General features: G+C 36.4%; 1 protein-coding gene across 1 annotated transcript; it reads left to right on the forward strand.

Annotated features, from left to right (window-relative positions):
• The first annotated feature begins 8,371 nt into the window (after nt 1-8,371).
• On the forward strand, nt 8,372-9,550 carry LOC115229993. Its single transcript, XM_029800246.1, has one exon. It carries the CDS (start codon nt 8,372-8,374, stop codon nt 9,548-9,550), a length of 1,179 nt encoding a protein of 392 aa, XP_029656106.1.
• Nucleotides 9,551-14,606: the final 5,056 nt, after the last annotated feature.

Consider the following 14,606-nt stretch of genomic DNA (forward strand, 5'->3'; position numbering starts at 1 on the left):
ATCATGGAAAAGAAAATGAGGGTTTACGACTCAAGAAAGGAATTCAAAAAAGCGAATTGGTGTTATGAACTAAATAAAGACGGTTCTATAGATCAGTCAGTGGGAATAATAAGAAGGCGGTAATTAATTTTAATCAAGGACCACCATCTGGAGTAAACATGAACGGAGAGAAATCATTTTTCCGGTTACGAAAAGAGTCATTGGCTCTGAGAATACTTTTGCCGAGTTTCCAATGAAGGAATTATTGATATTATAAAAGCTTTCCCAAATTGAAAAGAAAGCGGATTTGATGGAGTTTAAAACTTTTTATAAAGAGCTTCACTGCTGTCCTGAGACCAATTACGTGTATACCCAACCTGTATAAACTGATGACAAAGTGTGTGAACAGCAAATTATCCGAATATATCAAAGCATATGGTCTTGTTAGCGACAATCACCTTGGAACACGAAGAATGTGTCAAGGAACGAAGGAACAGGCAATCTTAAATTATTGTATCAACCAGCAAAATGAGAATAAGCTATTTTGTATGTGGATTGATGTGAGGAAAGCATTTGACTCAGTCGACCACGAATTCTTAATCCAGACCCTGCAAAACTCTGGCCTCCCGTGTTGGATGGTAATGTTTATCAAGAAACTCACTACCAAATGGAAAATTAGTATAAATTTGGAAAACAGAACACTGGGAGAAGTTAAATCAATAGAGGTATACTGTAAGGAGATTCTCTCTCACCTCTGATCTTTGTGCTGTTGATGGACCCTCTAAGCCGAATGCTCAACAGAAAATTTCCGAAAGTAATGATGGGAAACTCAGCCCCATATGCTACTAACCATCTTCTTTTTATGGACAATATAAAGCTATTTTCGCGTGTCTATGGAGAAGCATCGAAGAGGATTAAAAACCTGACCCAAACTAAATTAAATTCTGTGAACTTGCTCAAGGCTATAAAGTTTATAGTTATAGAGTCTATAACTATTATATTGGTTTGATTGATATTGAGCCTGGAGAGTTCGAGCAGATCGATAAAAATATTCGTCGAATTCTTATGGACAATAATATCCACTTGAAACCCCCAAACAAAGAAAGACTTTGGAGAGGCCTGAAGTCGGTTAGTAATAAGTCTGAGAAAATGCTTCTTCAATTTTATGGTGATTTGAAACATAAGGCAAACTACTGCCTAAGAAGAGCAGGAATTCTGCGGGTCATCAATTCAAAGAAAACGCATATGGCCACTATCGTAGAATTCTTGTCTCGAAAATACAATGAAAATGTGAATGAACTGAAAATATCGGACCTGGTGAAACTTCAACGTGAATAACTGGAAAAATCGAAAAGAAGCCCTTGCACTCTACTTTGTTTGAATGTCTAAAGCAGAGGTTGTCAAACGGTGTGCCGCGAGACGATTTCTAGTGTGCCGCCTGACAAATACAAATTTGAACAATTTTTTTCTCCAAATTAATTCAAAAAGATAAACAAATTTCGCTATTTAATGATCGATCCTTAAGATTAAAGATGACGGAGTTAGATATTGGAGAATTCTGGATATATATTTAAAACATATCCCAGTTTATCAAAACAAGCACTGACCATAATTTTACAGTTTTCAACGACCTATTTATGCGAAGCAGGTTTTTCTAAGCTGCATAATATGAAATATAACAAACGCGAAAGTTTGAGAAACATTGATGCTGAAATGCGGGTGGCTTTGTCAACCATTCGACCTGATATTGATGATATATGCAACAACAATAATAATTAAGTCTTAATTAGTTTTACATATCTTAAAAATTTATTTTTTTTATTTTTAATGTGCGCCGTGGATTATTTTTTTAAGATTAGTGTGCCGCGAGAATTATTTTTTGAAAAGCTCTGTTGTAAAGGGTCTCTACCCCTCCTGCCTTTGGAGAGGGAGGAGTAGACTTTGCAGGAGATTCCCAAAAGACGACTGCTGAATTGAAAGCAAATTATTCATCGTGGAATGTCAGTAACTACCAATATCTTTGGACCGGAGTTCTGTCTCTGTGACTGAAGGACTGTCGAAGGCAGGATAAAGTAACTTTTTCTGAGGAGAATGGTGAGGAATCGGTTACTCTATCCACTCAAACTGACATATTCGGTCGACACCCGGTCTGGTGTGGGTATCGCGTTGGAGGAGTGCGAAGTGAACTTGTTTGCACGTGTCAGTGATATCAAAGTGAATGTGTAGGGTGGCCGTAGTGACAATTGCAGTTTCCTCGGGGAAGATGAAGATTCCACTAAACCAGACCTAACACTAGAGACCCCCATCCTGACTTGGATGACGCGAATTGGTAGTCTAGTCAATTTGGTCATTTCTTCCAATGTATGACGCGATGGCTTTCTTTCACTTTCGTACATCATATGGTAAAGGAGCACTCACAACTTGAATCCATCATATGATCGTCCCAGGACCAACTTTTGGGTGGAATAGGCGAGAGTGCCACAGGCGAAGGTGCGGAAACTGTTCGGGTTTATATTTTAGCTTGGAGAATACTCGAAAATATTTACCCCAAGTTATGTCACATGTGCCGTTAATTTATTATATAATTTTTGTGAGAAAATAAGAGACTCTTATCCTGAAATAGATTTAATGATAGCTACTGTAGAAAATTAATTAATGACTAGAAAGTCCTTATTAAGCCAATTGCGATCTTCCATTGCGGAAGGTACAATTTATCTAGCTATAAAAAGTGTGCAAACATCAGAGTAACAAGAGAGAAATTAATAAACGTGTCTAATTTTAGTTAAATTAAATTTTTTTTTATCAAAAGATAACTTTATTTCTTGTCAATTTCTAGTTTTTAATACAAAAAATTCACCAAGTTTCCAGATTTTTGGGGGTAGCCAAAGACGCCGAGATTAGTCGTTTTGATGAGTTTTTGATTGTCACTTATGATTTCAGACTTGTCTATGTACTTAATTAAACAGTCAATAAAATACTTGTTGAGGAAGCAACTTATGTTATTACCACGGAGGAAATCAAATAAAATCTCTTGGAATTCATTAGCACAGGTGTTCTCAACCGGGGGCGAAAATGTTGTACAGGGGGGCGATAATATATTTAATAAAATATTCGAATTTTAATATAATTCAAGTATTTATAATAATGTTTCAGATTTATTAATATTTTTTCTATAGTGTTTATCCTTAAATTTTATATTTAAAATTTACATTCTTGTTTGGTGAACAAGACAAACTTCACTAACAAACTCGACTTAATAGCTGCAGGAATTGAACAGCTAAAGGACTCTTCAAAAATGTTTACGGCAACCGCCTACTCAACAGGAAAAAACAAACTAACAAACTCAAAATCCATGACAGCAATGGAAGATTCATCACAAATCCCAAAGAGCAGGCTGAATATATAGCCTCGTATTTCGAGAGTATATTAACCGCTCACGGAGAAATATCCGATTACACCAGCGGATACACCACTCATCTCAGCCTACCTATCACCACCGGTGAAGTATCAACTGCAATAGCCAAACTTAAAAATGGCCGCTCCTCTGGACCGGATGGAATAAATTCAGAACTGTTTAAATACGGACCGCCTGCACTAACAGACAAACTGGCGGAGCTACTCAATGGTATGTTTATGAAAAAGGAATTCCTCGGTCTTGATTCCGGATTATTAATACCGATCCAAAAGCCTAACAAGCAGGCTGGGCCTGTCGAAAATCTACGCCCTATAATCTTGCTAAACACCTTACGGAAACTTTGGGATTAGTTACACTGAACCGAATAAGAGAACAAGTGGACAACTATCTATCCCCGAGTCATAGTGGATTTAGGACAGGAAGATCCACCGCCGATGCTGTCTGGGCCACAAGTGGTACTGCGCTATCACCCAGAGATACAAAAGTGCAACAACAGTCCTGGGAATAGACCTGTCTAGGGCCTTTGACACGGTACGCCGTGGTCTACTCCTCAAAATACTGGAACATTCCTGGACCCTGACTCTGTCAATATGATAAGAGTACTACTATCGAACACAAAGCTCAAGGTGCGGGTCGGCACGGCGTTTTCCCGTGAATTCACGTGCAACGTCGGTACCCCTCAGGGAGACGCCCTCTCGCCGTTGCTATTCGTGATCTATCTGGAGACGGCACTACGAGACCTTCGAAAATTCTATGCTGGCAATATCGTCGAAATTGTATATGCAGATGACGTCGACTTCGTGTCAGACGACAAATCGGCCTTACTTCGACTCCTTGAAGTGGCACCTGCTGAGCTGAACAGATGGTTCCTTAAAATGAACGTTGGAAAAACCGACATCGTTGAAATCATGAGGATGGAGAGCAGCTCAAGTGAAGCCTGGCGCAAAACGAACAAACTCGGTTCTCTACTTGGGGACGGCCATGATATTGTCAGAAGAAAGGCTCTCGCTTGGGCCACGATGAACAAGATAAAGAAAGAGTGGATCGGCAAACGACGACTCTGTACGTCACTTCGTCTGAGGATGTATGAAGCCTTTGTCAAACCAATCCTGACATATAATTCGGCGACCTGGGGAATGTCTAGTACTGAACAACGTGGACTCGATTCTTTTCACCGCAGGCAACTTAGATCCCTACTGGGATTGAACTGGCCTATAAGAATCAACCAGGAATCGCTATACAATAGATGCAGAACTGGCCCTCTGAGTGTGGAAATCGTTAATATGCGGTGGAGGTTATTTGGCCATATTCTACGAATGGACATGCTTCCCCAGCTAACATAGCAATGGAGGGCTACTTCCTGAAAGAGGGATCGAGCTTCCGTGGACGTCCACGTGTTACGCTGCCGAAAACACTTGACGGAGACCTGAAATGTGTGAAGAAAAGGCTAAGGAGTGGTGAGGATCTGGACGAGCTGAGGAAACTCGCTCACGACAGAGGAGGTTGGAGGAGGCTGGTTCAAAGGATTGTTTTTAATGCTGCACGAGTAAAATTATAACTAATATGATTCTACGTATGTTGCAAATAATAATAATAATTCTTGTTTGGTATCTGAAATGACGAAACTAACCAATAAAGCAATTTCCTCAAGAACAGTTATAAGAAATCTTAATGAAAATGGTATATTTGGACGTATCGCAAAAAATAAGCCATTTTTGAATATAAGACACACTAAAAAAAGATTAGAAATAACGAAAAGATTCTTGCCATTTCTGATGAAAAATGGAAAACCACAATTTTCTCAGATGAATGCATTTTTTACGCCAATCCAAACAAAACTCGAAAAATAGTATATAGGAAGAGCGGTGAACAACTTAATTCTAAAAATATTCAACAACAGTGAAATTTGGAACAGGTTGATTTGGCTTGAAAACAAAAAATAGGGAAAATCATGATATGGGGATGTTTTTCTTTTAACGGCGTCGGAGAATTAGTTTTTGTTGACGGAACATTGAATTCTGCAAAATATTTAAATCTTTTAGTCAACAGCTACCGAGATCAGTTGCAAAAATGGGACTTAATGACTTTGTTTTCAACAGGATAATGCACCGTGTCATACAGCGAAGTTAATCATGAATTATTTTGATAAAGAAAATATAAAAACACTAGACTGGCCATCCCAGTCACCTGATCTAAATCCAATTGAGCATTTATGGGCTCATATAAAAGCGGAACTCAGTAAAATCGATTTGAAAAATGCTGAAGAATTAAAGCAGGAACTTCTTCATATTTGGGAAAAATTCCTAAATATTATATTGAAAAACTTGTTTTATCTATGAAAAAACGTTGTTGGGATATTTTTATGGCAAAAGGAGGAAATACCAGATATTAATTACAAAGTTTTTAATTTGAATCATTTTTTTTGTCACTGACATATACAGTCTGTACCAAAACATTATAATATTGGCAAATTTATCAATAAATCATTTGTATCTCTACTTATATCAATTTTTAAGTGTTAATTTTTAGCATGTAATTTCTAAATTGACTTATCTAACTATTCTTAAATAAATTAATTCTTAAAAATATATTACATGCTAAAAATATATTGTCATGTACCAAAACATTATAATAATTTTTGTCATGTAACAAAAGATTATAATATTTCTAGTATTTGATGTTTTTCCCTCGAGATTTTAGTACAGCATCTACTCTTTTTGCATTGATTCATTAAAATTTTTATTTCTTCAATTTTAATTTCATTCCATATGATTTTCAGTTCATTTTTTAGATCCTCTATCGTTTTTATTCCAAGAGCCATAACTTTTTGTTTCATTATTCCCCAAAGATTTTCGAATGGATTAAGATCAGGCGAATTAGGAGGCCATTTCATAGATTAATTTTTTGGTTTTGAATCCACTCAATCGTATCTTTTGCAGTGTGTGCAGGAGCATTGTCCTGTTGAAAAATGTAATTACATCCATCATACAACTTTTGACCAGTTGAAATTAAATTTTTTTCTAATATTTCTCTGTATACTAATCCATTTACAGTTGAATCAATAATTGAAAGCGGGCTCAACCCATTAAAACTCATCGCTGCCCACACCATAGCTCCTTTTCTGTAATGAAGCTTTTGATTTATGCATGAAGGATGAATTGTTTCATTTCTTTTACGCCAAACATACGCACCTTTTTCACCAATTGACAGCAGAAACTTAGATTCGTCAGAAAAAATAACTTTGGACCACTGTTCTATAGTCCAGTTTATTCTCCCTTTAGCCCAAGCTAATCTTTGCTTCTGTTGTTTTAATGTTAGGAAGGGCTTGCAAACAGGGGTTCTGGAAAAAAATCCCAATTGGTTTAGACGTCTGCTTATTGTCATTCGGCTCAAATTAATTCCATGTGGAATAAGTTTTTCGGAAATTTCCTTAATAGAGATGAATCTATTTTCCATCAAAACTCTTTGAATAACTCTTTCTTCTCGTGAAGACGTTAATTTCGGCCTTCCCTTTCCGACACGATTTTTTTTCTCGTTATTCTGCTTTCGCAACACGTTGGAAACTGATCCTTGTGAGCAATTTGTGATTTCCGCGATTTTGTTTTGACTAAGTCCAAAGGTATGGAGATTTAAAATAATTTTTTTGGTATCAAATGACAAGTCGCTTTTTTGTCCCTTGTCAATTAAATAATAACGTGTTAAATTTAAAATAAATTTGTTTTTGTATGAAAAATATAAAAATTATTATAATGTTATGGTACATGACAGAAATTATTATAATGTTATGGTACATGACAATTTGAATCACCCCAACCAGTGATCTTGTAAAATCAAATAATTTTTTAAATAGTTAAAGAAAGTAAATTTGAATTTGGATGTAAAAAATTAAGTCATAAAAATGGATATTTGTGAAAATAGAGTTATATTTTAACTAAATTTACGAGTATTATAATGTTTTGGTACAGACTGTACTAACATATTGTGTGTTGTGCTTTTATTTTCCAATTAATGTAATTAGCAAATATTTTATTAAAATTAAATCATAATAATTACAACTAATCTACTAAGTTTTTTGAAATTAGAATATTTATAAGATTTTCAAAGAAAAACTAAATATGAATTTTGAATCATTTTTTTTGGCGAGGAGTGTAAGATGTCTTCTCGCTCAAATAAGAAAAGTCGTCATTATCAAAACGAATATTTAAAATATGGGTTTATTCAAAGTACTGAAGATACAAAACAGCCTTATTGTCTTATTTGTCAATGTTCTTTCTCAAATGAGGCGATGAAGCCATCACGATTACAGGATCATCTAAAACGCAAGCACCCGGATAAAATATCAAAGCCGATTGAATATTTTCAAAATTTAAAATACAAGATTATATGTCCTGATTTACATCAATCTTTAAATATTGTAATTAAAACAATTAACAGAATAAAAACACGAAGCAAATGTGATCGTCTTTTTAGAAAGTTTTGTAAGGATGCTGGTGAAGATTTTATTCGACTTTTATTACACACGGAAGTAAGATGGCTTTCAAAAGGAAATGCTTTAGAAAAATTTGTTAATCTTTACGATGCAATAGTCGCATTTTTGCAGACTGAAGAAGACTTGGTTTTGGCAGAAGAGATAATTTCACGAAAAAATGATATATTCTATTTGAATTGGATTTTTACAAAATTTAATGAAATTACTATTCTTCTTCAAGGAAATTTTGTCAACATGATTGATTGCAAAAAAATAATGAAAACATTTGCAAGAAAATTATTGCTTTATCGACATAATTTTTCTATAAATCAGTTTGGAAACATTTCACAACTATCTGAGATAAGTAAATATTTTAGTCAAAACAATATTATGTGACTGACTCAGTTGATCATGATTTTTTGTTTCACGTTTTGGATTGTTCTGGAATCCCGCTTTGGATCGTAAACTTTGTGAAGAGCGTAGTTAAGAAGTGGGCAGTAAAGCTGCATATGGAAGGTAGAAGAATTGGATCAGTGAAGTTAAACCGAGGAATTTTACAGGGAGACTCATTGTCTCCTTTACTATTTGTTATGGTATTAGATCCTCTAAGCAGGATCCTTAATTCCGTGTTTCCAAAACTTGAAATTAACCAGGAAGATCCCAATATGTTAACATATTCTACTAATCATTTGCTATTTATTGACGATCTAAAAATATTTGCTCTCAAACAAGACACTTTACTCAAAATGATGGAAGCTGTTAACGGATTTTTTAAAATTGTTGGTTTGGAGATGAATTCAGAAAAATCAGCGTCTAATTTGGAATCATTATCATGTTGTAAGACTATTGACGGAATCAGTGGATATCGGTATTTGGGTGTACTTGAAGATGGTGGAAGCAATGTTCTTAAGAATAGAGTTATGGACTCTATCTTTGAGAATGTTAAGAAGAGGATAACTATGCTATCGAAAACAAAACTCAACTCTGTGAATCTGTTTCGTGCTATAAATGAATATGCATTGTCACTATATAAAAATTATATTGGGCTAATCAATATTGAACCTTCTGAATTTGATGATATTGACAGACAAATACGGCAATTGCTTACGTCGCTCAGATTACATCTCAAACCTGCAAATAAAGAGAGACTGTATTTAAACCGGAAGGCTCTTGGAAGAGGGCTTTCATCAGTTACTTTCAAAAGTGAACTAATGCTCTTTCAGTTCCTTACGAGTCTGGAAAATATGTCAACTATATGCTTACGGAGGGCGGGGATTCTGCGTGTAATTAAAATGAATAAATGGCATTTGGCTATGATCGCAGGATTTCTATCCTCCAAATATGCAATTATTGATAAGAAGAGTATTACTATGGAGTCTCTAAAGTTCAGTCAGATACAATATTTACAAAAGAAAATTAGTTCTAAAGCACTACATTCTGTGCTTTTCAAATGTGTGGATGAACCTAATGTTGATTTACCTGCATCCTCAGAATGGCTATCTAATGGAAATAATGGGCCACGAAGCGAAGCATTGTATTCTCTTTTGCAAGATCGAAACTTGTTCTTTGCATCCGCTGACTCATTATGCAATCATTGTAAGAAAAGCAAGAAAACTGTTGACCACATGGCTATCAGTGTGGTAAAATGCTCAACAGTGATTATCTCCGGAGACACAACGAAGTTGTGAAGTGTATTCACCTTAACTTGTGCCGAATGTATGGACTCAAAAAACAAGACGATTGAAGGGACATTCTGTTCAGTCAACACTGTCGACGGGAAAAGTTGAAATCAGGGTTGATTCTACAATCCTCACCGAAACAAAAGTAGAATATAACAAGCCAGATATCTTTGTCCATGACAAAGTCAGAAACGAAATAAATCTAATTGAAGTGGGTATTACTTCACAGGATCGCCTCAAGCAAGTGGAGGTTGAAAAGTGTCACAAGTATGACCTATTGGCAAGTGAGCTTTCGCTTCTGTATAGCTGTCAAGTAAAAATAATTCTGTGGTTATGACATGGGATGGAGTTGTCTCGAAATGCTTCAAAAATTATATGAAGAACTATCTATTGAAGCAGGAACGAGGACATACATCCAATCCGTTGTACTGAAAAGAACGCTCGAGAGTATGATGATCGAACACAAGCACGGAATGAAGGTATCTGGTGAAGAATACGCTTCTGCTTCCAACCGGTATGTGGAGATGGCATGCAAAAATGAAGACGACCCATGAATGCTAAAGAAGATGCAATGGTTGAATCAGATGTGGTAGTGGGGAGTAAGAGGCAGCTGAAAGTAGACTCTTCTTCCAAGAGAAGGAGAGTGGATATCAGCGAGCTGGAGTGAGATCTGCTTAGTTTCTGATTAACTATTATTTATTATTGGTTTAAAACGTTATATTGTGACATGGGCCAAATGATACGTATGGGATGCGCGTTACACTGACCTTCAATTAATGTTAATCTGTCAATTTATCGATAAACTTCAAACACTCTTATTATTCAATTATCTATTACAAAAATAATTAATTTAATGACGCCACATATGTGACCACCATGCTCTGTCCTAGAGGACCTTCGCGTAATTATCCCTGCCCTCTCATCTATTGGTCTTGAGATAAACTCTGCCAAATCCGAAGCTATAAATCTCAATATCCCACACGGAATTTTTGTCGAAACTATGGCCGTTCTGGAAGATATTTTAAAAGGCGTGCGGATCACCGATAAAAAAAACCTCCTCATCCTTGGCTCCCCAATTGGTCGCGAGGCTTTGTCTCAAACTCTTATTGACAAGGCAGCTGTTCTGTCATGCATTATTCAAAGACTCTCTCTCATCGACGCTCATGTCGGGTTCTTCTTCTCCGTAATTACTTTTCAACTCCGAAGCTCCTATATACATTAAGAAGCTCTCCGTGTTTTCTCGAACAAAATCTCCTTTCCGTTATTGAAAATATTCTGAAGTCCGGAGCAGAGTCGCTATGCAACGTACGTTTCGACCCTCTGGGTTGGATTCAATCCACCCTGCCTGTAAGCCGCGGTTGGATTGGACTCCGTTCTCCCGTGTCTATCGCTCTTCCTGCTTTCATTTCGTCAACTGCATCATCCGTGTCCTCACTGACATTGTTCTCAGAAACCTACCCGAACGAAAAATGTCAGTTGATCACGTGGCCGCTTTGGACCTGTGGGATTCATTGTACACAAAAGACCCAGTGACCCGTGTATCCAAGCTCAATGGGATGCCATTTCTTGTGAAGCTCTTGACGTACATCTACGCCAAAATTTCGATCAGCACAGACTTGCATGTCTCCGCGCAGGCTGCTCCACAGGAGCGGGGCCTGGCTGGATGCTCTCCCTGTCCCTTCCACCGGTAACCTATTAGACAAAGATTGCCTACGAATTGGTTTATCATTGCGTCTGGATTGGAAATCTGCGAAATACACAAATGTCGTTGTGGTGCTGTCATTGACCGTTTTGGTCTACATCCCCTTTCCTGTCGTCGCAGTGCAGGGCGCGCACCACGCCATGCAGCACTTAACGACGTTATTCAGAGGGGGCTCACGGCCGCCGGAATTCCATCAATCCTTGAACCCGTTGGGCTTGCGAGGGGAGACGGAAAAAGACCCGACGGCCTATCGACTTTCCCGTTTGAGTTCGGCAAGTCTCTGTTATGGGATGCGACGTGTTCAGACACTTTCTCGGAGCTCAACCTTCCTTCTTCAGCTGTCGAGGCTGGCTCAGTCTCTCGCAAAGCCGAGAAGATGAAGATTGGAAGTTACAAGGAGCTCTCTGAACGGTATCGTTCACTCCAACGCCGTCGAGACTTCCGGGGTCATCGGCGAAAAGTCTCTTTCCTTCTTTCTAAAAGCTTGGCCGCATGATCTCCCATAAACGGGGAGACCCACGCGAGTCCAATTGGCTTTTCGAAAGGATTTCCTTGGCCATAGTACGTGGAAACTGTGTTTCCATTTACGGGCCGGAAATTTAGTTAGTTAATAACTATTTGTTAATTACATATAACTATCAAAAAAAAAATTAATTTATTAAGTTTTTAATCCTGTCCATCCCGACAATAGAATTGTCCCATTTGAGTGTTTAATTTATTAAATAAATAAATCTGCGCGATTATTCGACAAAATATTTATTATTTCAGCTGGTGGATAGTACTGTGATTCGAATTTATCCAGTCGCAGCGATGGATTAGTTCCAATTAATTCGAATCTATTTATTAATTTTTTATATCTTACTTTATCACCGACATTATAATCATACAAACATTCATTTTCCTGTTCATAGCTTTGTAATAATTAGAAGTTTCACCAATGGCTTTCCTTATACATTTGAATCCGGATAGGAACATTTTGACTCGGAATTATTTACGTACACTCAACCCTCTCAAATTGGCATCAATGACCGTTAAAATCCATTTAAGTCTATAAGATCTATCTGAAAACATTCATTAGGATAAGAAGCAAAAACATGGTGATTTATCCAATCTACAACAAAAAATGCTTATACTTTTAAAGGACTTGAAAATTCACAGACTTGACAACTTCGAATTACTTTTCTGATTATGTCATTCTTTACAGTAAAGTAGCTTTGTCGGCACTGATATTCAATTTTATTCACTCCTCCGTGAGAACACTTGTGCAATGTTTTTGCAACAAGCTCCATTTCAGATTCAATATCCATAGTAATGACTAACTTGGATCAGAGGATTTAAGATACAATCTGAAACTTATTGCGCATTCAAAATACCTTTCATTTATGATAGTAAAATTCTCTATTTTATCAGCAGGCCTATTTTTTTATACCTCAAAAAATTTTCTGGAAATTTACCAGCCAATGCATCCTTTAAAATCTCATATTCGATAATGTCTTTAACAAAACCCTTGTAAGAACTCATTACAACAAGATAAAACAAGAAAAAACACGCTAGAAATGTAGGTTTGCCAAGTTAAAAAATTATAATCTTAATAATTGTTACATTAATAAATTAAAGATAATTCAACATGTTTAAAATCGATTAATTTAATATATTTTTGTCACTATAAAAAATTAAATTTCGGCTAATCAAAGAATTCTAATTTGACAGTTTCAATGTCAAAAAATGTAACGCGCGGCCCATGCGTAACGCGCTGCCCATGTCACATATTATGACATATTGTCAACATTTGACGGAACTAGAAGCGGATATATCTCTTAGATTCAAAGATTTGTTTGATTTGGAATTTGAAGCATGGATGATTGATCCGTTTTCATGTGTGCCAGAAGATATGAACGAAACAATCCAAGAAGAGATAATTGAATTGAAATATAATGAAGAATATATTCACAGATTTCAACAGGATGGTATCTCTAAATTTTGGCAATCAAAAGATCTACAAATGAAATTTCCAAATTTATGGAAGGAAATGAGTAATGCATTATTGACATTCCCTACCATTTATTTAGTTGAAAGTGGATTTAGTTTTGTCAATCATAATACACAATGTGAAAGAAATAGACTGGAAGTGTGTTATAGAGGCGATATACGCCTAAAGTTGTGCAGAATTAAACCCGACATAGAATATTTAGCGAGTAAACATCAATATCAAGGGTCTCACTAATAATTTTTAATAAAAATTCAATTTTTTACATTTGATTTATTATTTTATATTTTGATTTTTGAGTTATATACAAAAAACAACCAACTAAAAGACAATGCCCAAAAATTTTTAAATTGTATGTGGACAAGGGGGCGATAAAATATCTAAGGGGGCGATGAACAAAAAAGGTTGAGAATGCCTGCATTAGCAGATCACGCCTTAATCTCTAAAAAAAACTCCTGGAAAGAAGATTATTTTTGATCTCCTGGAAGAAGCGTATTTCGAAATCACTGTTTGGAAGTTTAGGAAAGTAGGAGAGAAATGAGAACCATTTCGGTCGACAATTCTAATACTAAACCTTAGACAAAGTGCAATCTGAACATTTTAAACAACTACATTTATTAGACTAGCAGAATGTTAAAAATTAAGATTTCTGTAGAAATTCATATTGGGATAGTACTGGGATGTCTGATCAGGAGTTTGGAAATGCATTGAGGGAGGAACCAGCATTGGATTTATTGGCTTCCTCAACATACTTTCTGGGTAATATTCGTTTCGATAATGCCCATAATGTTGATCATCTGTCACAAATGACGAAAAAAAATTATTTCCAGATCCGTTATTCTGGAGGATTTGTGGCCTTGATTAAACTGATGTTTGAAGCCCCAAATTCACAGATGTGTGTGAGGGTGGATTGGAAGGTAGGAGGCTAGAGTTGCTCGGGTTGTTTCTCCGTTCCTTGGACCTCCTGTTTTGAAACCAGACCTAACACTAGAGACCCCACCCTGACTTGGATGACGCGAATTGGCAGTCCAGTCAATTTGGTCATTTCTTCCAATGTATGACGCGATGGCTTTTTTTCACTTTCGTACAATTCTGTAAGAAGCCCAATTTGGTGTGGTTTGATTGATGTCCTCCGTCCTCGTTGTTTGCATCTTTGGAGGTTATTGTTGGCTTCATGCTTTGTTTGAACTTTTTCACTAATGGACTCAGGCTTTTCAGGACTCCCATTCGCTTCCGAACAATATTTAGGAGACTTTGATTTTCTTTTCGATTCCGCAGTGTTTTCAGTTTTTACTAAAAATAACTTAATTACCAAACATATATTTTTCATGCAGTAAAGTGTGGATTTATCAGCATAGGAAAAGAAGTCCCCAGTT

The sequence above is a fragment of the Octopus sinensis genome, unplaced genomic scaffold (assembly GCF_006345805.1).
Source record: "Octopus sinensis unplaced genomic scaffold, ASM634580v1 Contig14003, whole genome shotgun sequence".
Taxonomy (NCBI): domain Eukaryota; kingdom Metazoa; phylum Mollusca; class Cephalopoda; order Octopoda; family Octopodidae; genus Octopus; species Octopus sinensis.